Raw genomic sequence first — 27,277 nt, forward strand, 5'->3', positions numbered from 1 at the left:
CCTATGTCGTTAGCCCTCCCCTCTTCCTGTTTGTCCTCCCCCTTCAGGATGCCCTCTACCCGTTCAGAGACATCCTGGACCCTGGCACCAGGGAGGCAACATACCATCCTGGAGTCTCTTTCACGTCCACAGAAGTGCCTATCTGTGCCCCTGACTATAGAGCCCCTATGACTATTGCTCTTCTGCGCTTTGACCCTCCCTTCTGAACATCAGAGCCAGCCGTGGTGCCACTGCTCTGGCTGCTGCTGTTTTCCCCTGATTGGCTATCCCCCCCGTAGTACAGCTATGGTATACCCAAAGGGGTATACCTGCTCGAGAGGGGGACAACTACAGGGGATTCCTGCACTGACTGCCTGCCCTTTCTGGTGGTCACCCATTTCTCTGCCTGCACCTTGGGTGTGACCACATTTATATAACTGCTATCTATGACGCTTTCCGCCACCTGCATGCTCCTAAGTGCATCCAACTGCTGCTCCAACCGAACCATGTGGTCTGTGAGGAGCTCCAGTTGGGCGCACTTTCTGCAGATGAAGCCATCTGGGACGCTGGAAGCCTCCCGGACTTGGCACATCTCACAGTCAGAGCACTGCACCCCTCGAACTGACATTGCGTCAATTAATTAGTAAATTAAAGTTAAAAGTTAAAAAAAAAATTACTGTTAACTATATGTTTCCTAGCACTAGATTTCTACTATAAATGTGAAAGCTAAATACAGTACTCTCCAATCTCTGGCTTAGATACCCCTCTAAATTATAATTAAATAATTATGTTTAATTAGTTCACCAATGCTTAATTTGTTAAACTTAGTGTAGATTACCAACCAGCCAATCAGGTCACAGCTTTTCTGTGATGTCACTTCAGTCGTCGTTTCCCCCCCCCCCCCCCCCCCCCCCACCACACACACAATTTGAAAAGGTAATAAAAGTAAAAATGAGTAAAAATCACTTACTTATCTTCTGAGGGTCTCAGGTGCCCTCAGGTTCTCTCCCTGCTGATTAAAAGTTACAGGCCAGAAGAAAGAGGGAGAACAGAACAGTAGGGAAGAAGCACCTCCTCCCACTCTGCACCAAATTACCAAGTTTCAAATTCCCACTCTGGATGTGTCTCACTCAGGCTGTGTCTCTTTGACCTGCGCAACACTTACTGAGTGCGCTTTCTGTCTGTCTTTTATACAGACTTCAGGATGACTCACACTACTTAAACTTCAAAAAGAATACAATGTGTACCTTTGTGCCCCTAAACAGGCCTCATGTGACTGCCAGATAACTGCCTCTCAGCAATTAGGGTGGGGGCAGCTTCAGCCAATCAGACACTAATCTACACTGCACTTTTAACTGAAAAACAGCAGAATTAGATTTACCTTTCCTGGTTACCTCACTGCACCAAATTACAAAGTTACCAAACTTCAAATTCCCACTCAGGATGTGTCTCACTCACTCACTCACGCTGTGTGTCTTTGACCTGCGCAACGCAGGTCAAACCACTTTAAGAGTAACACATCTCCTGAATTCCCTATTGGATTTATTGGTAACTACTTTAAATTTATGGCTCATGCACTTGCTCGCCTCACAAGTGGAACTATCTTTTCTATGTTTATCCTATTCATTCTCTTCATAACATAAAGACCTCAGCCTTTGATTTTCTAGATGTAAATGTATTGAAAGTAGGGAAGCGTGTAGCAAAAACAATAGTTGTGATTGGAGATTATATTTTAATTGATTCGAGAATCAAAACATCCCAAGAAATATGGGGCAGCACGGTAGCATTGTGGATAGCACAATTGCTTCACAGCTCCAGGGTCCCAGGTTCGATTCCGGCTTGGGTCACTGTCTGTGCGGAGTCTGCACATCCTCCCCGTGTGTGCGTGGGTTTCCTCCGGGTGCTCCGGTTTCCTCCCACAGTCCAAAGATGTGCAAGTTAGTTGGATTGGCTATGATAAATTGCCCTTAGTGTCCAAAAGTGCCCTTAGTGTTGGGTGGGGTTACTGGGTTATGGGGATAGGGTGGAGGTGTTGACCTTGGGTAGGGTGCTCTTCCCAAGAGCTGGTGCAGACTCGATGGGCCGAATGGCCTCCTTCTGCACTATAAATTCTATGAAATAAATTCTATGAAAAATAAAGGCAATGGATTTTTAGACTGCATTCAAGTCAGTTTTCTGGAACAATATGTTTTGTTAAGGAACTAACAATAAAGGAACTAATATTAGACTTAATGATGAGTAGCAAACCTGAATTAGTTAACGATCTGAAAAACCTGTATTAGTTAACAATCTGATGGTGAGAGAATCTTGCAAAGAGCGATCATAAATGATTGAGTTTCATCTCAGCACTGAGAGGGAGAGTTACAAACCCAGGTTTGTAAATTATGCACAGTAAACTGGGCTTAACTGTTAATGAATAAACCGACAGACAAGCAATGGGAAGTGTTTAAACACATGGCTGATACAACATCTTAGTGCAGCTCCTAGTTTTTTGTGCGGGTTCTGCAAATGGTGTTTTAAGTCTTAATGCAGAGAGATTGCTGAGTGTTGATTCACGCGATACCTGCCAGACCCACCCCTGCATGCCATCCAGAATACATTTTCTTGCTGCTTGCCCTTTGCTATGATGTGCTCCATTGTAGTGGATCATTATTGGATGGACTTGATTTTTTTCTGGTGGCCTGGACTGGTTATTCCAACTGATCGGGTTGACCATGATGACAACTCTCTTGTCCATAAAACGTGGCCGTTGCTTCCATTGTGCTGAAGTCTGGTGTTTCTATCCACGTTACACACCAGAAGGTGACCAATAAGCAGTACCCAACCAAAAATAAAACACTTCTATGCTCTGCTTTTTGAATTCCCATTTTACCAACAAATTTTCAAAAAAACATTAAAGGCACACATGGATATGCTGTGCAAATTTAGGTGTTAGGATAGTATGCTCAAGATTGGTATCTACTAATCTTTTTTATTTACTAATCAGAAATGTAATTAATAACATCTGGATTCCCAATTAGCCTCATGTGACCAGTATTAGGCTAAATTATGTATGTGCTCAAGTTTACTTTCTCCTCACTCTAGATTTTTTGATCTTGAAGTGATTAATTATTTGTTTCTATGGGCTACAGTATAATGCGCTTCAAATGTAGCACTGGGCAGGAATTAGATATTTCATTTGGTCAGCTTTAATTTTTTTAATGCAGCATATTGAGCCAAAACAAATCACCCGAGAGGGGAAAAGGGGTACTTATTTTTGAACTGCTGCATTAAATGACTGAAGTAGAGCAAAGTAGCAGCATTACTTGCCACTGGACATACCTCAATGAAGTTCAATAAAGCTTTGTACTGCAGAACAATACAGCTCAAGAAGTTGGCAAGCAAAGCAAAGCAAATCTAACATGTTTGTCTTTTCTGACTTTTTCTTTGAAGGAGGCATCTTTCTTGAACACAGTGTAAATGGACATGGCTCATTTCTTTCATTAGCAGAAGTTTCCTCAGTTTTGCTGTGTGCAGGTCACATAGCACTAAGTTAACAAGAAACAAAGGTTAGTAAGACTATCATTAGTATCTACCCTGCCCTACTGGCACACAGCTGCTGCTTAGGGTGCTTGGAGGCAGGGGATTATCATTTTTACTGATAACATTCATTTAATTAATAAGAGTATTTCCCTCAGTATATTAGGGATGGGGAGGGGGAGGATTATAACCAAGAGCAGCATTACTTTAAAATAACATTGTAGTCTCCAAGCACGATTCAAAATGTCACAAACTGCAAAGAATACAAACCAGCTTAATTTTATTGTACAGAGATTAGACATAATGAATTCCTGGTTTTCTAATTCAGAATATACAAAAATAGACTGGAAGTTGGATCAGAAACTAAAATAAAACTTTATTTTCAAAGTTGAAATCTCTTGGTTCTGAAAACTTTACCACAGCATAAATATTTACCATTTGCCCAATTTCCATGATGGGAGTAGACCTGGCTGTCACTGAGCTTTGTAAAAGGAAAGAAGAATGCTTTCTGAAATGGTTCAACAGATGTGACCAAGAAATTGGAAACTGAATCGCTAGGGAAAACTTTTGAAATCAAACCATTTTTTTCTTTACAAAAGGACTGCAAAATTCCAATGCACATTCGCAAGTCAGTCTGCTAAATTATTTCCTTACCTAATATATCCACATGGAACAGATGAGGGCAATTTGTAGCCAGCTCCTCGATATCTGTGTCACAAACAGATCTATTGGCTGTCAGAAAGATCTTGCGTAAGTTGGGTAGTTTGCGAGCAAGCTTTATAAAGCATCCTGTACTGCTCTGTAACGTCGGGCACCATCCAAGGTCTAGTTCTTCTAAGAGCCGACAGCCTGATACTATAGCAGCTATGCCATTTTCGGTGATATTTTTGCATCTCCACAGATCTAGTGATCGCAGCTTTTTACACTTGGCACCAATCACACTAGCCACAAGGTCATAGTCATCAACCTAGACGGCAGAAGGTCAACAATCAATAGTGCTCCAAATCACACGTGGGTAACCACTTTTCATGCTCTTTAGGAATTGCGTTCTGACAAAAAAAATTGCATTTTCATGAAAAACATGTTTGGGGATTTATGTATTGGATGCATTGTGTAAATAATATAATAAAGCCAGCACATGCTATGTCAAGACCGGACCAATCAAATGTGCTTTTGACTTACTGAGAATATTTCCTCTCAGTGAGAACTTATTTTCGCAAACACGATTTGAAGTACAAGCGGCCCTCAGCTTACTCTACCAATCTGTGTTCAGATGGCAATATACATCATAGCAGGAAGGTATCAAAATGGTCAACTGCGACATTTAAAAGATCTGTCGGCAATTATTCTTTCCATGGATGATGGCAGTATGTACAGCCGAGCAGACTTTCAAACGGAAACAAGAAAATCTCCACTCATTAAGAAATATATCAAGTTACTTCATTTAAATCACATTACACAAAACGTGTACTTTGATTACAATTTCACCATTCAGCACCGTACACACAAACCAACTTCCAACATAGCAATGAAGAAACAGCCAGAGAGACGATAACAGCAGACCACCCCTTCAAATGTGTAAACTAAAGTTTTAAAAATGACAGGCTATTCTCAACGACCCCTCCTTCCTCCCGTCCACCCGTCATATCAGACTCTGGTTGGTGGTGGGGGGAAAAATCCAGGAACAAATCTCTACTCATAATAATTAAAATACTTCCATTTAGGGAAGCAGAGCGAGAGTTGCTATTTCAAATTTGCGACATACTTAGCCAGTAGGGTGTTTTCTCGGGGGTTGGGCAGCTCTGCATCGGTTTCCAGGCAGATCCAAAGTTGCCGCCTCATTAAAATGAATGAAACTGCTCCAGAAAGAAATACCAGTGACAAGAACAGGGCAGTTCTGAGGGTAGGAGACCCCAAAATGTCAGCAAACACCAAGCAACAAAGCAGCAACCGACATTTTTCTTTTCCCCAAAGAGAAACACATAGAGCATTTTAAGCAGAAATTAATCTCCCTTCACTGTCCTTTCTTTCCCTTTTAAAAGACACCAAATCATTTTTTCATCAGGTTATTTTGGTACAAAAGAATACCATTTTAGCAAATGTGATATTAAATATTTCAGGGTAAACCCAAAGGGCGGTTACGAAATACAGAAGTAATGCAATTGTTTAAAAGAAAACTGCAGAACTATATAAATTAATTGCAAATATTTATCTTATACCTACGCTCATCTTCCCACAACCAAATCAAATGTATAATTGAAAAATGTTGTTGTATAATACTGGTCAAAAAGATCTTATTAACCAATTTAACGTGACTTGACACCCTTGTCACATCACAAAAACCTCGGAATGTTTGAATATTCTAAAAAAGTGGATTATATACACATTAGTTTCATAGGTTGCTACAGTTTTCACAATTATTGGGCTAATAGTTTGCTATTCAATATATTTGAAACCACATTGTGGAAGATTAACTTAAAAGTATTTAATGCATTTGTCTGAAATTCTTCTCTAATGTTATTTAACTGACATTTTAGACATGTACTTTAGGTTCACATCTCCACCGAACAGCAGAAAGAGAAACTCAAGTCAAACAAAGTTCTTCCTACAGAGCAATTTCAAGGTCAGTGTCCTTAGCTTTTATTAGAAGTGTATCAATTGATTTATTTGCTGATGGTAGAGGATAGTTTAATTCCTGTTACAGAGATGTGGTTAAAAAATGTTTTATAAAACCTCAATCAATTTTAGTTTGTTTAAAATATTTTGTCGAAAATTACATTACGGAGAGTTAGATGGACAAATGCAAATCAGATATTTTAGCCCAGGGATTTGCTGCTATTTTCAAAATGTCTGAAAATAATATTTTACCCCAGTGAAAAGTAAAATAATTAAGTGTGTACTCATCATCCAAATAGTGTACACTTCTGATTTCATCCTGGGAGAATTTTAATCTCAATGTCAACAATATTCACAAAATTTGGCTGCAAGTACAGAATGTTGTGTGTTATTTTCGCCTCATGAGATGAACTATGATAATTCACCAAAACCCTGCCTGAGTTAAGAGTCTTGCATATTCCTGAACAATCAGTGGGAACCCGCCAAATGCAGTATGGAGTCAAACCTTATTACAGCATACCATGACTCTGTCATGCAAAGCTTTGACTATAATTGTATAAAAAATGCTTGTTAGGACTGCAGGCCATTTTTACTACTTTTTTCTCACATACAGCTAAAGTTTTTGAGCTTTTGCACAGTGTTTAAAAGCTGATTTTGAAATAATCATCGCCACGGAATAACTTATGGGATCCAGGATAAATCCAGGAAAACATCTGAACATGATCTCAGACATTTATTAAAGTATAAATAAATGTGTTTGTTTGGAGCAGTCACGGGACAGTATTGGTAAGAGAATAATATAAAGACATCTACGTTATAATTTTCTGAAAAATAAAATCAAAATTTACACTCAAGATTTAAGAATCATTTCTGTATCCATTTCTTGTGGCATTTAAGCCCACCTTTAAAAATTCAAACAAGCAATAATGCATAAAGAAATATCAAATCTATTCATATGCACATTAAGAAAAAGTCTAATTCATAATAACTGTCAATCTTTAGCAAGCTCCTGTTTGTTTTTATACATGCACCTCTTATAGGTCATGTCATGTGCGATCTGCCCGAAAGCTGGTCCTCGGCTCATTGTCTGATCCCAAGCTGTTTTCTTGGCAGTTTTAGTCAGTGGTGATTTGCCATTGCCTTCCGCTCTCTGAGACCGAGCGAGGAGCCAGGTCGCAATCTACCTCAACCAGAACTTTTTGTTCATGTTATTCTGAGCCACATGCTAGCCATCCAGCCAACTGAGCCAAGCGGGCTCACCTCTTCCATGCAAGGTCATAATTGAAAGTATTACATTTTTAAAAATCTCCCTCGCCTATTACATACAATAGGATTCTTTCGTACCTGTAGATTAGAATTATTTAGTTCTGACAGAATATTGCAGATCAACTTTTCTCAAATGACAAATTAAAAAATCTAAGTATGGGACAGGACATGCCTAACAAGGTCGACAACGGACTCAGTTTGTTCTCTCATTCATAATTGGAACAAAATAATCAGTTAAGAATTATTTAAGGTAATCCCTGACACCAGGTCTATGCGGACATTGCAATTGCTTTTTTTAAAAAAAACATACTTTATACATAATTATATTTCTCAATAAGCATTTGTCAGATTATGATTTTTGATATGCGTTCTCTGAAAAATGTTACGAAATGAAGTAGAATTTGAGATTTTTATGGTGTCAGTACTCTCAAATAAGGTCATTCTTGACCTGAAAAGTAAATGATTAGTTCATGCAACTCAAGCTCTTACCATGACACAGCTACCAAGGCTGAGGTGCTGAAGTTCCAAGCAGAAGTTCAGAATGCTGAGCAGTGCTGTTTGCTACCATTATGGGACACATCAGAGGCAACGTGTGTAGAGAAACAAAGGGAAAAGAGGTCAATTAGGCATTAAAGCCTGTCACTGCCTTTCTCAAAATACTGCTCTAAACTTAGGTTACATCTACCACAAATGCAGCTTAATGAGTCCCAAGGTATTCAGACCATCGATTAGCTCATGGCCAAACAAATCATTACAGTCTCAAAATGCAGTTCCCTCTAGATGTGAATCTGCACAGATCGCAGTTACCAGGGGCTCTCTGCCTCTGAACACCTCTCCCCAAGGGAGAAATCTTGAAAATGCGGAGACCTTTCACTGACATGCAAGGCTGCTGTGTGGCACCAGAATAGATCAGTGGTGTCCCAGAAAAAAAGTGGCAACGGTGACATTCACAGATCAGACAACCTAGAGAAACTGTCAATAGCAAACCACATAAGAGTGGGAGGATTGAACAGTACTGACCACAGCCTGCCAAAGGATTCTGGCCACAGTTATCTGGAGTGTCTGCATGCGTAACATACAGAGTAATGTATACCATGGAAGCAATTACAAGGCTGCAATTCAATTAATGTGCTGATTACAGCTATAGAACACAGAGTTAGTCACATCGTTTCATCATCTGAGCAGCATTGGGTTTATACAGAACAGAATAAAATAGATCACACAACAATTTCAAAACCTTGCTGTTTGCGTAGCAAATCTTTAAGGTGAAAAGAATTGAGATTAGTAGCTGTCTAGAGCAGCTGTTAACATAGTTACATTCATTCATGACATATTAACATTCATTTAAAATTATTATTAGGTTAATAAAGTATTTACAACACAGAAACTGGCCATTCAGTCAAGGACATCTATGCCAGTGTTTATGCTTCATCCAAGTTTACTGCCACTCTTCTTCAACGAACCCCATCAACATATCCTCATATACATATCTCGCTTGCCGTGAAATGCATCTCTGCTATTCGCCTCAGCTATTCTTTGTTTCTATAATATTCCCAGATCCAGAGGGATTCTGAGCTGGAGATGGAAAAGAGAATTGAAAACTGCCGTATACATGAGCCATTCACTATAAAATTCTAAACCTGAGTTTGGAACTTGCTGCTTCACTCAAAATGAGCTACAGGCTGAAGAAACGTTAAGTCATAAAAGTAAACAGATATACTACTTCAGTATTTAGAAAAATGTCATAGAAATGATCTTAGTTCTATGTTTGTTGTCACATTTTCCTTCATGTAATTCAGGGAAAAATACAGTAAGAAGTCCTGCAAAACATTCAATGTAAATTATGGTGTGTAAACACTGACTTAATTGCTGCGACTTTCTCTCCTTTTAAGTAATGTAGCACCCCCCTACCCCCCGCCACAGCCTAAGTAATCTGTTCCATTGCCACTGAGAAATGTACAATTGGTGACCTTTGACCCCATAAAAGGTCATGTTCACCAATTCTCTCCATTGGTTTGGTTGAGTTAAGAAACTGACCAGGTGAAGAGGACTGCAGCCATGCATCTTCATCTGATCAGTCACTGATAGACCAAGCCCACGAACATTACAGAATGAAATTGTCAGGTTCCGGTAAGAGGCATATCATAACAAACCTACTACCTATAGAAGGTTACAGCTAGGGGCATTCAAATATAAGGAAGCTGCCACCACAATGATTAACAAATAGCCAGTAAGAGGAATAATGCTGGAACGAGATACTCTCTTTTTTGATTTGATTTATTATATTCACATGTATTAGTATACAGTGAAAAGTATTGTTTCTTGCATGCTATACAGACAACACATAGGGAAGGAAGGAGTGACTGCAGAATATAATGGTACAGTCATAGCTAGAGTGTAGAGAAAAGATCAACTTAATACGAGGTAGGATCATTCTAATGTCTGATGGCAACAGGGAAGAAAGAAGCTGTTCTTGAGTCGGTTGGTAGGTGACCTCAAACTTTTGTATCTTTTTCCTGACGGAAGGAGGGAGAGAGTATGCCCGGGGTGCATGGGGTCCTTTCCGAGGCAGCGGGAATTGTAGAAAGAGTCAATAGATGGGAGGCTGGCTTGCATGATGGATTGGGCTACATTCAGAACCTTTGTAGTTTCCTGCGGTCTTGGGCAGAGCAGGATCCATACCAAGCTGTGATACAACCAGAAAGATTCTTCAGGGGGATGGTGGTCTCACGCCTCAGTTTTACTGCATTCAATCTTAACTTTTGCGTTGATGTAGATCCAAAACTATAAGAAGTCCACAGTATTTTATATTCAACGTCTGGTGTTGAGGTTCAGGTCAGATGGTACACAGTACTTTTCTGTATTCATTTAAAATTTCATTTGCCATTCACACGGAATTCATTTATCTTCTTGTATCTATTTAATATTGGGTGGAGGAAGGTGGGGGAGAAGGTGGCGGGGGGGGGGGTTTGTGTGGAAGAGGATCGTTTTGATAATTTTCGTTTTCTGGCAGCAGAATAAACCAAAATCATTAGGATTTAATTTGGTTGTTCATCTCTTTCATTTTGTGTCAGAGGCTGACTTGGATAAGCACATCACTGAATAGATAAACTACAACTCTCCCAACACTGGATACAATTCAGGTTCCCTTTCCTGCTCTACTCAGTGTTAATCTGCTTGAGAAATCCTGCCGCTTTACAAGGTATTCTCGGATGAAAAATCAAGCTAACGGAACTTGGGGAAGATATGCCACAGTGTAAAATTACTGGGAAAAATAAAACAAATGAGTACATAAATCAAACCCAGCTGCCGTGGAAAAAAAAAAAGGGACAATGTTTTATTCTGGAGTAAGCAATTCCAAGAGATAATGCAGCATGATAGCTGCACTCTCAAGTTTAGCATCTTATCTCACTAGCCTGTTTTTGAAATAATAAAATGAATATCACCATGACAAAACTGAAAGGATAACGGTCTTATACACATATGTTGTCATACCATTTCATCATCATGGTCGCCTTTCATCTCCCATTACAGCTTCACTCTTCTCATCCTCTCTCGCAAGAAAAACCTACACATGACATATTACTGACACTTATCTAACCCACACAGAGTTAAAAAAAATCAACAGCAACAGAGTTTCACACCACTATTATCACCCACTCAATTAATCCCAAAACCTTCAAAATTAATACACTGAAAATGCTACACTTCTTATCCTCCAAAACATAATCTACATTTAACTTGTAACTAAAGCAAAACATACGGTTATATTTAAATTAATCATTCACTTAAGCAACCCGCAAAATCTTTTTTTAAACCAGACGTTTACTATTTTAGCCGAGGACAATGCTATTGTCATTTCTAGCCTTGCAATGGTGATGGCCATTCCATTAAAAAGGTAAAGACCTAGGGCCAGCTACAGAGCTGTGTAGCTAGAATCAGGAGTTTTGCTGACCCGCTGGACCCGCCGTAGTTAAAAAGTACCCGGAACATGAGATTTCCGCTCCGGGGGTGGGGGTGGGTTTAGCAGGGGCAGGTGTGGGAAAGAATAGGGCCGACAGAGTGCAGAATCAGAGTGTGTAGCCATGGGGGCTGGTGAGTGCCAAAATGGGCTGGTTAGAAGGTGATAAAGTGATAAAGGCAAGAACATGATTTTGTCAAAGGGAAATCATGTTTAACCATTTTATTGGAGTTCTTTGAAGAAGTAGCATTGCTGTGGATAAAGGGAACTGGTAGATGTACTGTACCTAATTTCCAGAAGGCATTTGATAAGGTGCCCCATCGAAGGCTATTGTCAAAAATAAAAGCACATGGTATGGGGGTAACACACCGGCATGGATTGAAGCTACCTAACAGGAAACAGAGGGTAGACATAAATGGACAATTTTCTGGTTGGAAAGATGTACCGAGTGGTGTGCCACAGAGATCAGTGCTGGGATCTCAACTCTTTACAACTGATGACTTGGATGAAGGGATCGCAGGTACGGTTGCAAATTTATCGGACGAGACAAAGATAGGTCGGAATGCGAGTTGTGAAGAGGGCACAAGTAGGCTGCAAAGGGATATAGATAGGTTAAGTGAGTGGGCTCAGATCTGGAAAATGGGATATAAAGTGGGAAAACATTAAATTGTCCAGTTTGGCAGGAAGAATAAAAAAGCATATTATCTAAATGGTGAGAGATTGCAGATTAGGAGGGATCTGGGTGTTCCAGTGCATGAAGGGCAAAAGGTTAGTATGCAGATACAGCAAGTAATTAGGAAAGCTAATAGAATGTCATCATTTATTGAATTCAAAAGTAGGAGGGTTATGCTTCAGTTATACACGGCATTGGTGATCACAACTGGAGTATTGTGAACAGTAATGGTCTCCTTATTTAAGGAAGGACGTAAATGCATTGGAAGCAGCTCAGAGAAGGTTTACTGGACTAATACCTGGATTGAGCAGGTTGTCTTATGGAGGAAAGGCTGGGCAGGCTGGAGTTTAGAAGTGTAAGAGGTGACATGATTGAAACCTTTAAGATCCTGAGGGGTCTTGACAGGTTGGATGTGGAAAGCATGTTTCATGCAGCAGAATCTAGAACTCGGGGTTCACTGATTAAAAATAAAAGGGGTCACACCCATTTAAGACGGAGATGAGGAGAATCTTTTTCTTTGAGGGCTGTGAGTCTTTGGAACTGTCTTCCTCAGAAGGTGATGGAAGCAGAGGCTTGAATATTTTTAAGGTAGACATCATTTATAAGCAAGGTTTTTGGGGATAGGCGGGAATGGAGAATTGAGGTTACCATCAGATCAGCCATGTTTGTATTGAATGGAACATAGAATATACAATGCAGAAGGAGGCCATTCGGCCCATCGAGTCTGCACCGACCCACTTTAGCCCTCACTTCCACCCAATCCCCATAACCCCTCCTAACCTTCTTGGTCACTAAGGGCAATTTATCAGGGCCAATCCACTTAACCTGCACGTCGTTGGACCGTGGGAGGAAACTGGAGCACCCGGAGGAAACTTACGCAGACACGGGGAGAACATGCAGACTCCGCACAGACAGTGACCCAGCGGGGAATCGAACCTGGGACCCTGGCGCTGTGAAGCCACAGTGCTAGCCATTTTTGCTACCGTGCTGCCCTGGAGGAGCACTCAAGGGGCCTAATGGCCTACTCCTGAATCATATATTTGTACAGAGCTCCAAGCACATTGTTCCTCCAATTTAAGTCTCTTGTGCTTTCCTTCGTCACACCTTCGGTTTTGCTCCATCAGCTGCCGAGGCCCTGAATTCTAAACTTTTCTCCCTAAACCCCTCTGCCTCTCAATCCTCTTTGGTTACCTGTCCTAACATCTAACATTATTCGGGGTGAACTTCTTGTCTGAGGGCAGAGGTGTGCTTTCATGTACGAAATCACCATACCTAGCTTTTTTGGGAGGAAGTCTGATTTTCATCTACAGTCCTGACACCACATCACCTTCCACTGACCTTTTTGTGGATTGAGAATCCTTAGTCCACAAAATTGGATTTCCTCCCACACACCATTTTCGTATGGTGATGCAGGATTTTGCAAGCCCACTAAAGGCACATCAAGATTGAGCTTCTGAAGAAAAGTTCAACCCAATGACTTCATGTTAGCTAATCATCTGTGATCATTTTTCCAAGTAACAACAACCAAAAGCACACCAACAGTTGCCATTATAACAGATAGTCACAAAAAGCCTTAAGAATATAAATTTATAGGAAAATCACATACATGAGTTGTGTATTAAATGCCAAGAGCCATGTGAAAGCCTTAATGATATCCAAGAGTTCTGAAAGCTGTTGATCGGAATTGGCCATTTGCGCGGGACTGTAAAGAGTGCGGTTCGTGTTCTGGTTGGAGGAGCTATTTGGAAAGCGAGTCAGGCCATGTAAAAAAGCCAGATGTCTGCCGGCACAATGTCAGCAGACATTGGAACCGCTGGGGCCAGAGGTAGCACTAAAGATTCTGGCAGCTGCAGCTGTTTTAAGCGCTCCACTTACCACACACTCACTGCAGCCACCAAGGTGGTTCACAGAAGACCTGCCCCTGATGCTGGAAGTCCAGCGAGGAGTGGAGAGACATCCTCTTCCCCAGGGTGGGCCGCAGACTCAAGCCCGTCCTCCTAAACACCGCCTGAGAAGTGGTGGCTGAGGCAGTCAGCGCTGCCAGCCTCACCAGGCGGAGACAGCTGGTGATCCAGAGGGGTGGGGGGGGACACTGGTGAGGCCTCTGCCCTGGATCCAGGGAGGGCTCCACAGACCAAGGTGCAGGTGTCCTCTGGTTAGAGTGATCGTTGCTGATCCCTGGCTGCCTCTGCAGTGGGGCAGTGCTTCTGAAGAGTACCGACACCTTGTGGGTCCCTGATTGAGTTTGATCATGCTCCTCCCTTTGATGAAACAGCTGTGGTATTAGGGTGTCCAGAGCGGCAGCCTGTGTGGGCTCCCAGATGACCAGAGGCCTTCAGAGAATTCAAAGATTACAGGCAGCACTCAGCAGAGTGAACAGCCAGGGGCGTGTAAGTAGCACCAAAGTGGTGCATTTAAAAGACAGACTGCAGCAATAGACAAACTTGGTATCAAGTCGTGCCCCACTACTGCCCCTGGCCCAGGCAGCCACCTCCCCCCCCCCCCCCACCCCCCCCTGCAAGCCCAACATTTGAGGTTTTTTTTTAGCCTCCCACTCTCCCTCCGCAGCCATGGCCCTGCTTGTCAATACTTGCATTCAGTTGCTCCCGTGAGACGTCCGCTTAAGAGCGGCGGAGGAAGAAGTATCCAAGCCGCAAATGATATTGAAATCCATGCAAATGACGGTTTTGCATGGATCCGCTGGCGTGGGGTGCGAACATCGATACTGCCACCAGCGAGGGACAGGGGCGTGACGTCAGAATCGGCGCTGGGTGCAAAGTTACTTTTTGATTACCCGTGATTCTTGGTCTGATCGCGATTCACGTTTCCGGCATCGTAAAGCGGAGACTGCAGGCCGTTATAACCATCATAGCTTAGCACATCATCTGAATGCCAGTACTCTTTCTTATAGGGACTCCCAAGTATCCACAACTTCCATGTAATGAACACTGAACGTAAAATTCTTCAGTAACCTATTGTAGACCACCCATATAATCAGTTTCTATTGCCAATCACATAAGTACCATAATAACTTTGAACACCGGTTAGAAGACACCGGACTCAAATGTCACAAACACAATTAGTGCAGTCTGAACAGCTGATGAACAATGAAAATGTGAAAACAAAATCATTCACTTCACACTGCACATGCAATAGTAAAACATATACATATTTAAATTGTTAAAAGTACTTAAATATATAAAATAGATGCAGCACAAGGAGTTCATTTGGCACTCATAAAGCACGTAATCTTTGCTCTTACATTTTCTATTGTCATTGGAAAATCTAAGCTGCATTAGTCACATAACATGAGCATCAATTACTGCATGTAGAAGATTTAAAACAAGCAAAACGTATGCATTGTGAAGGGGACCTGAGAAAATGTATTTAATGCGATAGGGTGTATTATTTCATCCGAGCCAACTGCCCCTTCCAAGTTTTTAGTTCTTGTGGCTCAGGTCTCTTTGTGTATTCCCACCTCTTTTGCTTTGTCCCATCATTTATAACCATGTTTTCAGCTACCTGGGTCCAACACTCTCAAGTTCGCTCGCTCACCACCTACCTAACCTCCTCTTTTTCTGGCGTTAAATCCAACGCAAAAACCCACCTTTCTGATGAAGCATTTATTTCATTTTTCTTAACTTTCTTTCTCTGACTAAGTGTTCATTTTTTCTAGCATCTCTGCAAAGTGCCCAGGAACGCAAGTATTTTTCTCCTTCATCCTTTGAATAGAGACAATCTCCGCACACTCCTCCGTGCTTTTCAAATTGTTTTTTAGACGGTATATTTTTGAAACACAAAAGAAATGGTCATCGCTACCATTTTGAAATATGGTCTACAATTTTCTTTTTAAAGGCAGACACCATGCCTTCACACAATTTTGATTTGACCCAGGCCGCTGCAACTAACTTGCAGATATTCTCCGAAAACTAAATGGCTCATCTTTCATCAAGGCCTGTGGTGTTAAGTGGATGAGATGATTGTGTGGTAAGTATCCCTCTATTCACAAAATGAATTTGATCTTACCACTTTGAATAATCTATGTTCTTCTTCAGATGGTAAAGTAGTATAACTAAAGAGGAGGGAGAATTAATATGAAGTTTTAATATCAGCAGGCAGGACCAAATCTAATGAGCAGCGTTAATGACCGTGATTAGAAGTGTCCAGAAGGGTTTCCGGGTGCGGCTATGCAGAGCTAGGTCGCATATTCGGCAGCTCCTGCTTGGAACGGACTTTTGGGCTCTTTTACAGGGCCCCCACGGCATTTGTTTGACATTTCCCGGTGTGGAAAGAAGGCTGCAATATTCCCCCGACAGTGTCCCCCAGGAAGGGTATGTCTCTTGGTTGCCAAGACACACGCAGAAACAGTAAAAGATTTGGCTGCAACTGCAGGATAAACAGGGCCTCTTCCAGCATGCAGGCGGGGGAAGGGCAAGCTTAAAGCTGCAAGCTGACCTGAGGGCCTGTATCAAAAGTGAATTCTAGCAGCAGAGGGAACAACTGTGAAAAGACCTCATCAAGGCCACTGAAGGGACTTCCGGTTGCGGTGATGCCTAGCTAGCCGCACGCTTCGGCGGCTCCAGCTCCGACGGACCTTCGGGCTCTTTTAAGAGCCCCAACGGGGAATTTTTTGACGACGCAACCCGGTGTGGGGCGTGTGAGAAGGGAGTCCCCCCCAAACGAAGGAGGAAAAAACCGGCGGCGGCGGCTGCAGCGCGAGGAATCGTCGACCAAAGGGTCAGAAAGAGAGAAGTACAAGATGGCGGCGTAGAAAGCGCAGGCGACATGGGGGCCTGAGCATGAAATTGTGAGACGGTGCGTGGAGCTGCTGAAGAGGGAGGTGCTGACCCCGTTGCTACAGGCAATTGAGGGGCTCAAGGAGACATTAAAGACCCAGGAGACAGAGCTCCGCGTGGTGGAGCAGAAGGTGACAGATATTGAGGACGAGATCCTGGGCCTGGCGGTTAAGACACAGACGCACGAGGCACTTCATAAAAAGTGTACTGAAAGGATCGAAGCCCTAGAAAATGGAGCGCGAAGGAAGAACCTTCGGATACTGGGTCTCCCTGAGGGTGTGGAAGGAGTGGACTGTGGAGCGTACGCAAGTACGATGCTGAGCTCACTGATGGGTGCTGAGGCCCCTACGGGCCCCTTGGAGGTGGAGTGGGCAAATCGGATTCCGGCGAGAAGACCAAAAGCGGGAGAACCACCCAGGGCGATAATCGTGCGATTTTACCGCCTTAAGGATAGAGAAGAGTCCTGAGATGGGCTAAAAAGGTGCGGAGTAGCAGATGGGAGAATGCAGTGGTACGGGTATACCAGGATTGGAGTGCGGAGGTGGCGAGAAGGAGGGCGAGCTTCAACCGAGCCAAAGAGGTGTTGCATAAAAGGAAGGTGAAGTTCGGGATGCTGCAGCCGGCAAGACTATGGGTCACGTATCAGGAGGGACACCATTATTTCGAGACGGCGGAGGAAGCATGGACCTTCATCAAAGAAGAGAAATTGGATCGGAACTGAGGGACTGATGCTGCAGGAAATGTTATTGTTAATGTTACGGTGGAAGTTAATTGAGAAGTAAACAGGGAAGGGGGGAGACATTGGGGAAATGTGGGCGCCGGTGAGGGGGGAAAGACGGGACATAGTTGGAGAATGGGGAAGGGGAGGGGGAGGGGAAAGGGAGCTGCGCCATAAGAGGCGGGTCAGGTAAAGGGATGTTCCCGCACCAGAAAGAATAAGACGGGAAGACAGGCGCAAGGCGGATGGGAATTCCCCACATGGGGGGGGTCGAGGAGTGAGCAGGAGTAGCCGGGGTCAGTTGAAGTCAGCTGACTTACGGAAGTAATATGGGGGGAGCAATCATGCTAGAAAGAGATCTAGCGGGGAGGGGGGGAGGGAGGGGGGGGCGGGTGGGGGACAACTGGGTTGCTGCTGCGGAAATCCAAAAGGAAATGGCTAAAGAGTGGGTGGGCGGGGATGGTGTGCGACGCTGGGGGAGCGAGCGGGAGCGCGGAGGCGGGATATGGGACTGGCCTAGAGAAGGTAATGGCTAGTCGACACGGGAGGGGGGCAGGTAGCCCCCTAGTGAGGCTGATCACGTGGAACGTGAGAGGCCTGAACGGACCGATAAAAAGGGCCAGAGTGCTCGCGCATTTGAAAGGACTAAGGGCAGACGTGGTTATGCTCCAAGAGACGCACCCAAAGGTGGCGGACCAAGTTAGGCTAAGGAAAGGATGGGTGGGACAGGTGTTCCACTCAGGACTGGACGCAAAGAATAGAGGGGTGGCCATTTTGGTGGGGAAACAGGTCGCATTTGAAGCAAAGAACATCGTAGCAGATAGCGGAGGTAGATATGTAATGGTGAGTGGCAGGCTGGAGGGAATGGAGGTCGTGTTGGTTAACGTGTATGCCCCAAACTGGGACGATGCGGGATTTATAAGACGGATGCTGGGGCGTATACCGGACCTGGAGGTAGGAAACTTGATTTTAGGAGGGGACTTTAATACGGTGCTGGACCCGGGGCTAGATAGATCCAGCTCAAGGACCGGAAGAAGGCCGGCAGCGGCCAAGGTACTTAAGGGGTTTATGGACCAAATGGGGGGAGTGGATCCATGGCGATTTCTTAGACCTAGGACTAGGGAGTTTTCCTTCTTCTCCCATGTCCATAAAGTGTACTCCCGGATAGATTTTTTTGTTTTGGGAAGGTCGTTGATCTCTAGGGTGGAAGAAGCTGAGTACTCAGCCATAGCGGTTTCGGATCATGCCCCACATTGGGTGGACCTGGAATTAGGAGAGGAAAGGGAGCAGAGAACACTCTGGCGATTAGGTGTGGGACTGATGGCGGATGAGGGAGTGTGTGCAAGAGTGCGGGGGTGTATTGAGAGATATCTGGAGGTCAATGACGACGGCGAGGTCCCTGTGGGAGTGGTATGGGAAGCACTAAAAGCGGTGGTCAGAGGAGAGCTGATCTCCATTGGGGCCCACAAAAGGAAAACAGAGGCCAAGGAAAGGGAAAGATTACTGGGGGAGATTTTAAGGGTGGATAGGGAATTTGCAGAGACCCCGGAGGAGGAATTGTACAGGGAGAGGAGACGACTCCAGACGGAATTTGACCTTCTGACCACCAGAAAGGCGGAGGTACTGTGGAGGAAGGCACAGGGGAGGAGGTATGAATATGGGGAAAAGGCGAGTCGCCTGTTGGCTCATCAATTGCGAAAGAGGGCAGCAGCGAGGGAGATAGGAGGAATTAGAGACGAAAGGGGAGACACGGTGCGAAGGGCAGGAAAGATAAATGAGGTGTTCAAGACCTTCTATGAGGAACTGTATAGGTCTCAACCCCCAGAGGGAGAGGAGGGGATGCGGCAGTTCCTGGACCAATTGAGGTTCCCGAAAGTGGAGGAGCGGGGGGTGGTAGGCCTGGGGGCACCGATTGGGGTGGACGAGGTTAGTAAGGGACTGGGAAGCATGCAAGCAGGGAAGGCCCCAGGACCAGACGGGTTCCCGGTGGAGTATTACAGAAAATATGTGGACTTGTTGGCCCCGTTGATGGTGAGGACGTTCAATGAGGCCAGGAAAGGGGGGACTCTACCCCCGACGATGTCGGAGGCGACGATATCGTTAATTTTGAAGAGGGATAAAGATCCGTTGCAGTGCGGGTCCTATAGACCCATTTCATTGTTGAACGTGGACGCCAAATTGTTGGCAAAGGTACTGGCATCGAGGATAGAGGACTGTGTCCCGGGGGTGGTGCACGAAGATCAGACAGGGTTCGTAAAAGGGAGACAACTGAATGTTAACGTGCGACGACTATTAGGGGTGATAATGATGCCCCCAGTGGAGGGGGAGGCAGAGATAGTGGCGGCAATGGACGCAGAGAAGGCATTTGATAGGGTGGAGTGGGAGTATTTATGGGAAGTGTTAAAGAGGTTTGGGTTTGGGAACGGGTTTATTAGCTGGGTTAGACTTCTTTATGGGGCTCCAACGGCAAGCGTAGTTACAGGTCGACATAGATCGGAGTATTTCCGACTTTATAGGGAAACAAGACAGGGATGCCCGCTGTCTCCATTGTTGTTCGCGTTGGCAATTGAACCTCTGGCCATGGCGTTGAGAGACTCCAGGAAATGGAGAGGGGTGATTAGAGGGGGAGAAGAACACCGAGTCTCGTTATATGCGGATGACCTATTGTTATACGTGTCGGACCCAGCGGGGGGAATGATAGAGGTTATGCGAATTTTGAGGGGGTTCGGGGATTTCTCGGGGTATAGGCTAAACATGGGGAAGAGTGAATTATTTGTGATACATCCAGGGGACCAGAGTAGAGAGATAGAAGGCTTGCCTCTAAGGAAAGTGGAAAGAAACTTCCGATACCTGGGGATTCAGATCGCTAGGAGTTGGGGAACCTTGCACAGACTTAATCTGACATGGTTGGTAGAACAAATGGAGGAGGACTTCAAGAGGTGGGACATGCAGCCTCTATCGCTGGCGGGCAGGGTGCAAGCAATTAAGATGATGGTCCTCCCGAGGTTCTTATTTGTATTTCAATGTCTCCCTATACTAATCACTAAGACCTTTTTTAATAAAATAGACAGGAGCATCACGAGCTTCGTGTGGGCAGGGAAAGTTCCGAGAGTAAGGAGGGGGTTCCTTCAGCGTAGTAGGGACAGAGGAGGATTGGCACTACCGAACTTGGGCGATTACTATTGGGCCGCCAATGTGGCAATGATACGTAAATGGATGATGGAGGATGAGGGAGCGGCGTGGGAAAGACTGGAGAGAAAGTCCTGTAAAGGGACAAGTTTAGAGGCGCTGGTGACGGCGCCGCTACCGATCTCACCTAAAAAGTTTACCACAAACCCGGTGGTGGCGGCAACATTGAATATCTGGGGACAGTGGAGGCGACAGAGAGGGGTGCGGGGAGCCCTGGTGGGGTCCCCAATCAGGAACAACCATAGGTTCGCCCCAGGAAGAATGGATGGAGGATTTCAGAGCTGGTTCCAGTTGGGAATTAGGAGGGTGGGAGATTTATTTATAGATGGGACTTTTGCGAGCTTGGGAGCATTGGAGGAAAAGTATAAGTTGCCCCGGGGAAATTTCTTGAGATATATGCAGGTGAGGGCATTTACTAGACAACAGGTGAGGGAATTTCCGTTGCTCCCGACACAGGGGATACAGGGCAGGGTGCTTTCAGGGGTGTGGGTCGGAGAGGGCAAGGTGTCAGAGATTTACCGAGAGATGAGGGAAGAGGGGGAGGAGTCGGTGGGCGAACTAAAAGGAAAGTGGGAAGAAGAACTAGGGGAGGAGATAGAGGAGGGTATGTGGGCTGATGCCCTAAGCAGGGTAAATTCCTCTTCCTCATGCGCCAGGCTTAGCCTGATTCAATTTAAGGTGCTACATAGAGCACACATAACGGGAGCAAGATTGAGCAGGTTCTTTGGAGTGGAGGACAAATGTGGGAGGTGTGGTGGGAGCCCGGCAAACCACGCACATATGTTTTGGGCATGCCCGGCACTGGAAGGGTATTGGAAGGGAGTGACGGGAGTGATTTCGCGGGTGGTGAAGGCCCGGGTCAAACCAGGCTGGGGGTTAGCTCTATTTGGAGTTGCGGAAGAGCCGGGAGTGCAGGAGGCGAAAGAGGCCGACGTTGTGGCCTTTGCGTCCCTAGTAGCCCGGCGCAGGATCCTACTCATGTGGAAGGAGGCGAAACCCCCCGGACTGGAGGCCTGGGTAAATGATATGGCGGGGTTCATTAAACTGGAGCAGATAAAGTTTGCCCTGAGAGGATCGGCTCAAGGGTTCACCAGGCGGTGGCAGCCATTTCTCGACTACCTAGGGGAACGTTAGAGGGAAGACAGATGACCAGCAGCAGCAACCCGGGGGGGGGGTTTAGTTTAGGTCAAAGATAAAGGGGTTTTGTTACTTGTGTATTGTTTAAAATTTCTGTATTGTTATTGTTGCGTTTGCTTTGTAAGAGGGGAAAAATTGTTGTTTGGGAAAAAATTTTCAATAAAACATTTATAAAAAAAAAAAAAGTGTCCAGAAGGCAACCATGGAATGAGTGAAATGGACTCTAATTTGTCATCTTGGCCTTCTGACAATGCAAGAAGAAAATATTCTCAAGTATCCTCCAATACGAAGGATGGAACTTGGTCACAAAGTGGATTGGATTCGGGTGAAGTATTTGAACTCTCATTGGAGAAAGGTCTCTTTCCTGGAGTGTTGTCACGTAATGGTTACGGTAACAACTCGAGGGTCACAAGTTCAAATCACCATAATGGAAAGGTGTGAAAATGGATGCAATTGTCTAGGCTAGCAGAGGAAAATGGTCATTTGGAGGAAGGATTAGCAGAAAACTCAGAAATTCGCAGTATGTCTGGCAGCAGAGAGAATTCGGAAAAAAGGACCTTCACCTAAACATTAACCCTGTTTCTCTCTCCACAACTGTTGCCAGCCATTGCAACATCTGCAATATTTTGCTTTTGATTTGGAGGAAGCTATCTACCTAAGGTCCACAATGTGCAACTGGGCATTACTGTTATCTGAAGTGGGATAGCAAGCCACAATAGAACAGAAACAGAAATACCAAATGCACCGATTATAACGGCCAAACAGAAGCAGCATGCAACTCAGGTGATCCTGCAAAAATCTTTCTGAGAGATAGGATTAACTGTCACATAGAAAGGCATGGACTAGTCAGGGATAGTCAGCATGGATTTGTTAAAGAAAAGTCTTGCCTCGCAAATTTGATCAAATTCATTGAGGAAGTGACAAGAAGGGTTGATGAAGGTAGTACAGTGGATGTGCTGTACATGGATTTTAGCAAGGAGTTTGTCAAAGTCCCACATGGCAGATTGGTCAAGAATGTGGAAGCGCATGGGATACAGGGCAATGTGGCAAAGTGGGTGAAAAGTTGGCTTAGTAACAGGAAACAAAGGGTAATGGTCGACGGTTGCCCCTGCAATTGGAAAGTTGTTTCAAGTGGTGTTCCACAGGGCTTGGTGTTGAGGCCCTTACTGTTTGTGCTATATAATCAACGATTTGGACGTAAACGTAGGGAGCATGATTGGGAAATTTGCAGATGACACAAAGATTGACGATCAAGTGGATGGTTCACCCTGGATGGTGTGAACCTCCTTGTGTTGTTGGAGCTGCACTCATCAAGGCAAGTGGAGAGTATTCCATCACATGCATTATTGAGTCTTGCAGATGGCGGGATTAGGATTAGGGACAGGCAACAAAAGCAGGCCAAGCCAACAATGCCCACCCCCCTTGAAAAAAATATTGAAGTCAACTGTTCGAAGATTCTAACAATCGGGTTTTTGCTACAGAAACATTATTGGGGGAAGATGATCACATGGAAGTGGACATTCTTCAGAGCCGGAAGAATGATGTCAAGGCATATAGATGAGATGTTAATGAGGCTTTGGGGATGTAGGTGAGTTACTTGCCACAGGATTCCCAGCCTCTGATCTGTTCTTGTAGGTATAGAAGTTATATGGTTGGTGCAGTTCAGCCTCTGGCAGTGCTAACCCTCAAGGTATTGATGCAGGTAATGCCATTGAATGTCAAGTGTATACAAAATGTTTTGCTATTTTAAAATGGACTTTTGCAGAACCAAAAGATGGTTTATACAGATCGCATAACTCAAGATTGGTCATATGTTCGACAAGCTTCCAGGAGGAACCAGATGGACCACTCGGCACTATAGACGACAACAGCACACCCAGCCCTGTCGACTCTGTAAAGCCTCCCCCTCCAGAATTATACAGTTAGCACCCCTGAAACCACTATCACCATCCCTAGGTATATCATGTCCCATCTGCACAATCGGGAGGGAGTTGCCCAGGGAGTCCTCAACATCGACTCTGGACCCCATGAAGTTTCATGGCCTGGTAAAACATGGGCAAGGAAACCTCCTCTGATTACCACGTGCCATCCACTGTCAGTTGATGAATCAGGAATCCTCCATGTTGAACACCACTTGGAGGAAGCACCAAGAATGGCAAGAATGTACTCTGGATGGAGGGCTTTTATGTCCTTCACCAAGAGTGGCTCGGTAGCACCACTACTGACTGAGCCCTAAAGGCCATAGCTGCTATACTGGGTCTGCAACAGGTGGTGAGGGAAGCAATGGGGAAAACATACTTGACCTCGCCCTCACCAACCTCCCTGCCATAGGTGGATCTGTCCAGGAGTATATAGTTTGCAGTGGCCACTGCACAGTCCTTGTGGAGATGAAATCCTTTCTTCGCACTGTGTGGCACAACCATTGTGCTAAATGAGAAAAGATTCAGAATAGATCTAGCAACTCAACTGGGCACCTATGGAGGTGCTGTGGGCCATCAGTAGCTGCAACATTGTACTCAGCCACAATCTGTAACTTATGGCCTGGCATATACTCCACTCCACCTTTACTGCCTTATGGTCTGGCATATACCCCACTCCACCTTTACTACCAAGTCAGGAGATCTACCCTGATCCAGTGAAGGAGCAGCACCAGGCAGAGCGAAAAATGAGATGTCAACTGGTGAAGCTACAACACCAGGACTACTTGCATGCCAAACAGCACAAGCAGCAAATCATAGACAGAGCTATGCGATCCCACAACTAGCGGATCAGATCTCAGCTCTGCAGTCCTACCACATTCAGTCATCAATGATGGTGGACAATTAAACAACCCACTGGAGATGGAGACTCAACAAATATTCCCATCCTCAATGATGGAGGAGCCCAGCACATCAATGCAAAAGACAAGGCAGAAAGAAGCATTTGCAATAATCTTCAGCAAGAAGTGCCAAGTGGATGATCCATCTCGGTCTCCTCTAGAGGTCACCAGCATCACAGATGTCAGTCTTCAGCCAATTCGATACACCCCACGTGATAGCAAGAAACCGCTGAAGCCACTGGATACTGCAAAGGGATCATGACAATATTCCGGCAAATATCTTGAAGTCTTGTGCTCCAGAACTTGCCAAGTCCCCAGTCAAGCTGTTCCAGCACAGTTACATGGTCATCTATCCGGCAATGTGGAAAATAGCCCAGGTATGTCCTGTACATAAAAAGCAGGACTAATCCAATCTGACCAATTACTGCCCTATCAGTCTACTCTCCATCATCAATAAAATTATAGAAGGGATCATCAACAGTGCTATCAAGTGACACTTACTTAGCAATAACCTGCTCAATGATGCTCAGTTTGGGTTCCATCCGGTTCATTCAGCTCCTGACTTCATTACAATTTGGCTTCAAATATGGACAAAAGAGCTGAATGCGAGAAGTGAGATGAGAGTGACTACCCTTGACATCAAGGCAGCATTTGATAGAGTATGGCGTCAAGGAGCCCTAGCTAAATGGGGATCAGGGGGAAAGTTCTCCACTGGTTGGAGTCATACCTAGCACAAAAGGAAAATGAAAATCGCTTATTGTCACAAGTAGACTTCAAATGAAGTTACTGTGAAAAGCCCCTAGTCGCCACATTCCGGCGCCTTTTCGGGAGGCTGGTATGGGAATTGAACCGTGCTGCTGGCCTGCCTGGGTCTGCTTTCAAAGCCAGCGATTTATGGTTGCGGTTGTTAGATGTCAGTCATCTCAGTGCCGGGACATCACTGCAGGAGTTCCTCAGGGTAGTGGCCCAACCATCTTCAGCTGCTTCATCAATTATCTTCCTTCCAACAGGAGGTGGAATATGGGGATGTTTGCTGATAATTGCACAACGTTTAGCACCATTTGTGACTCCTCAGACACTGAAGCAGTCCATGTGCAAATGTTGCAAGAGCTGGATAATATCCAGGCTTGGGCTGACAAGTGGCAAGCAATATTCATGCTACACAAGTGCCAGGCAATGATCATTTCCAATAAGAGAGAGTCAAACCATAGCTACTTGACATTCAATGACACTATTATCACCAAATTCCCCACTAGCAACATCCTGCGAATTACCATTGACCAGAAACGGAACTGGACTAGCCATACTAATCCTGCAGCTACTAGACCAGGTCAAAAGCTAAGAATCCTGTGGTAAGTAACTCACCTCCTGACTCGCCAAAGCCTGCCCACCACCTACAAGGCGCAAGTCAGGAGTGTGATGGAATACTCCCCACTTGCCTCAATGAGTGCCGCTCCAACAACACTCAAGAAGCTCAACACTATCCAGAACAAAGCAGCCCGCTTGACTGTCAACCCTTTCACAAACATTCACTCCCTCCACATTCAACACGCAGTAGGAGCTGTGTATACCATTTACAAGATACAGTGCAACACATTCCAAACCCAGTTCCAATTATCATCGAGAAGGACAAGGGCAACAGAGACATGGAGGAGCAATTCCAGGTGATGGTGTTCCCAAATCACTCACCATCCTGACTTGTAAATATATTGCTAGCCCTCACTGAATCAAAATCCTGGAACTCCCTCCTAAAAAGCACAGCGGGTGTATATACCACATGGATAGCAGTGGTTCAAGAAGGCAGCTCACCATTACCTTCTCAAGGGCAATTAGGGATAGGCAACAAATGCAGGTCTAGCCATTGAAACCCACCTCCCATAAAATTATTAAAAAGTGTTCCACTCTTATCCTTGTGGAATCTCACACCCCATTATAATCAAGAAACGAGACATCTAATAGATAAATTGGTCCTCCAGCCAGGGCGATAACAAAGATAGAAACATCGAAATTCGTTATACCTGAAGAGGTCTTCACAGCCACAATTTCACTCTGAAGGGAAAAAATGGATTTTGCCCAGAGGCACAGAATCTGCAATTAACTCATTGATATGTAAGGGCCCTTCATGTTGATTGCCTTATTTCCCCTTTCTGTTTTTTGCTGTTATCATTTTGATCCATGGTGCTTAATGGATATATATCTAAGTCGAGCCAGACTGAAGCCAGAAACTTAGAAACTAAAGCCTAGATTGGAGGAAACTGCGCTAGAACAACATTCTGAAGACTCCTATTTTTTTTTTTTACTTATTATTTTTACATCCCTCCCCTATTCACAGTGTTTAAATAAATAAATAAATAAATATATATGTGTATATAAAAATATATAGAGGGTGGGGGGAAAGTTATGAATTAGATAATAGTTGACCTATAATAGTTGTATTTGTTGCACATTTACAGTTTTGCTATTAATAAAATTAATTGTTTGACTTTACAAACATGGGGCGGAATTCTCCCGAAACGGCGCGATGTCCGCCGACTGGCGCCCAAAACGGCGCCAATCAGACGGGCATCGCGCCGCCCCAAAGGTGCGGAATGCTCCGCACCTTTGG

At 44.5% G+C, this 27,277-nt stretch overlaps 1 protein-coding gene across 3 annotated transcripts in view; it reads right to left on the reverse strand.

The window, feature by feature from the left end:
• Positions 1–27,277, reverse strand: part of fbxl4 (F-box and leucine-rich repeat protein 4) — a 134,235-nt gene that overhangs the window by 16,234 nt on the left and 90,724 nt on the right. For 2 of the 3 annotated variants that reach the window (XM_072499586.1, XM_072499585.1), the window contains exons 6-7: positions 7,870–7,941; positions 4,153–4,465 (exon numbers count right to left, since the gene is read on the reverse strand). In XM_072499586.1, the coding sequence (XP_072355687.1) occupies positions 4,153–4,465; positions 7,870–7,941 (385 nt within the window). Of the gene's footprint in view, positions 1–3,228; positions 3,507–4,152; positions 4,466–7,869; positions 7,942–27,277 lie in introns of those variants that run through there. The other variant, XM_072499587.1, reaches the window with a different exon arrangement.

This window comes from Scyliorhinus torazame, chromosome 4, assembly GCF_047496885.1.
Source record: "Scyliorhinus torazame isolate Kashiwa2021f chromosome 4, sScyTor2.1, whole genome shotgun sequence".
Taxonomy (NCBI): domain Eukaryota; kingdom Metazoa; phylum Chordata; class Chondrichthyes; order Carcharhiniformes; family Scyliorhinidae; genus Scyliorhinus; species Scyliorhinus torazame.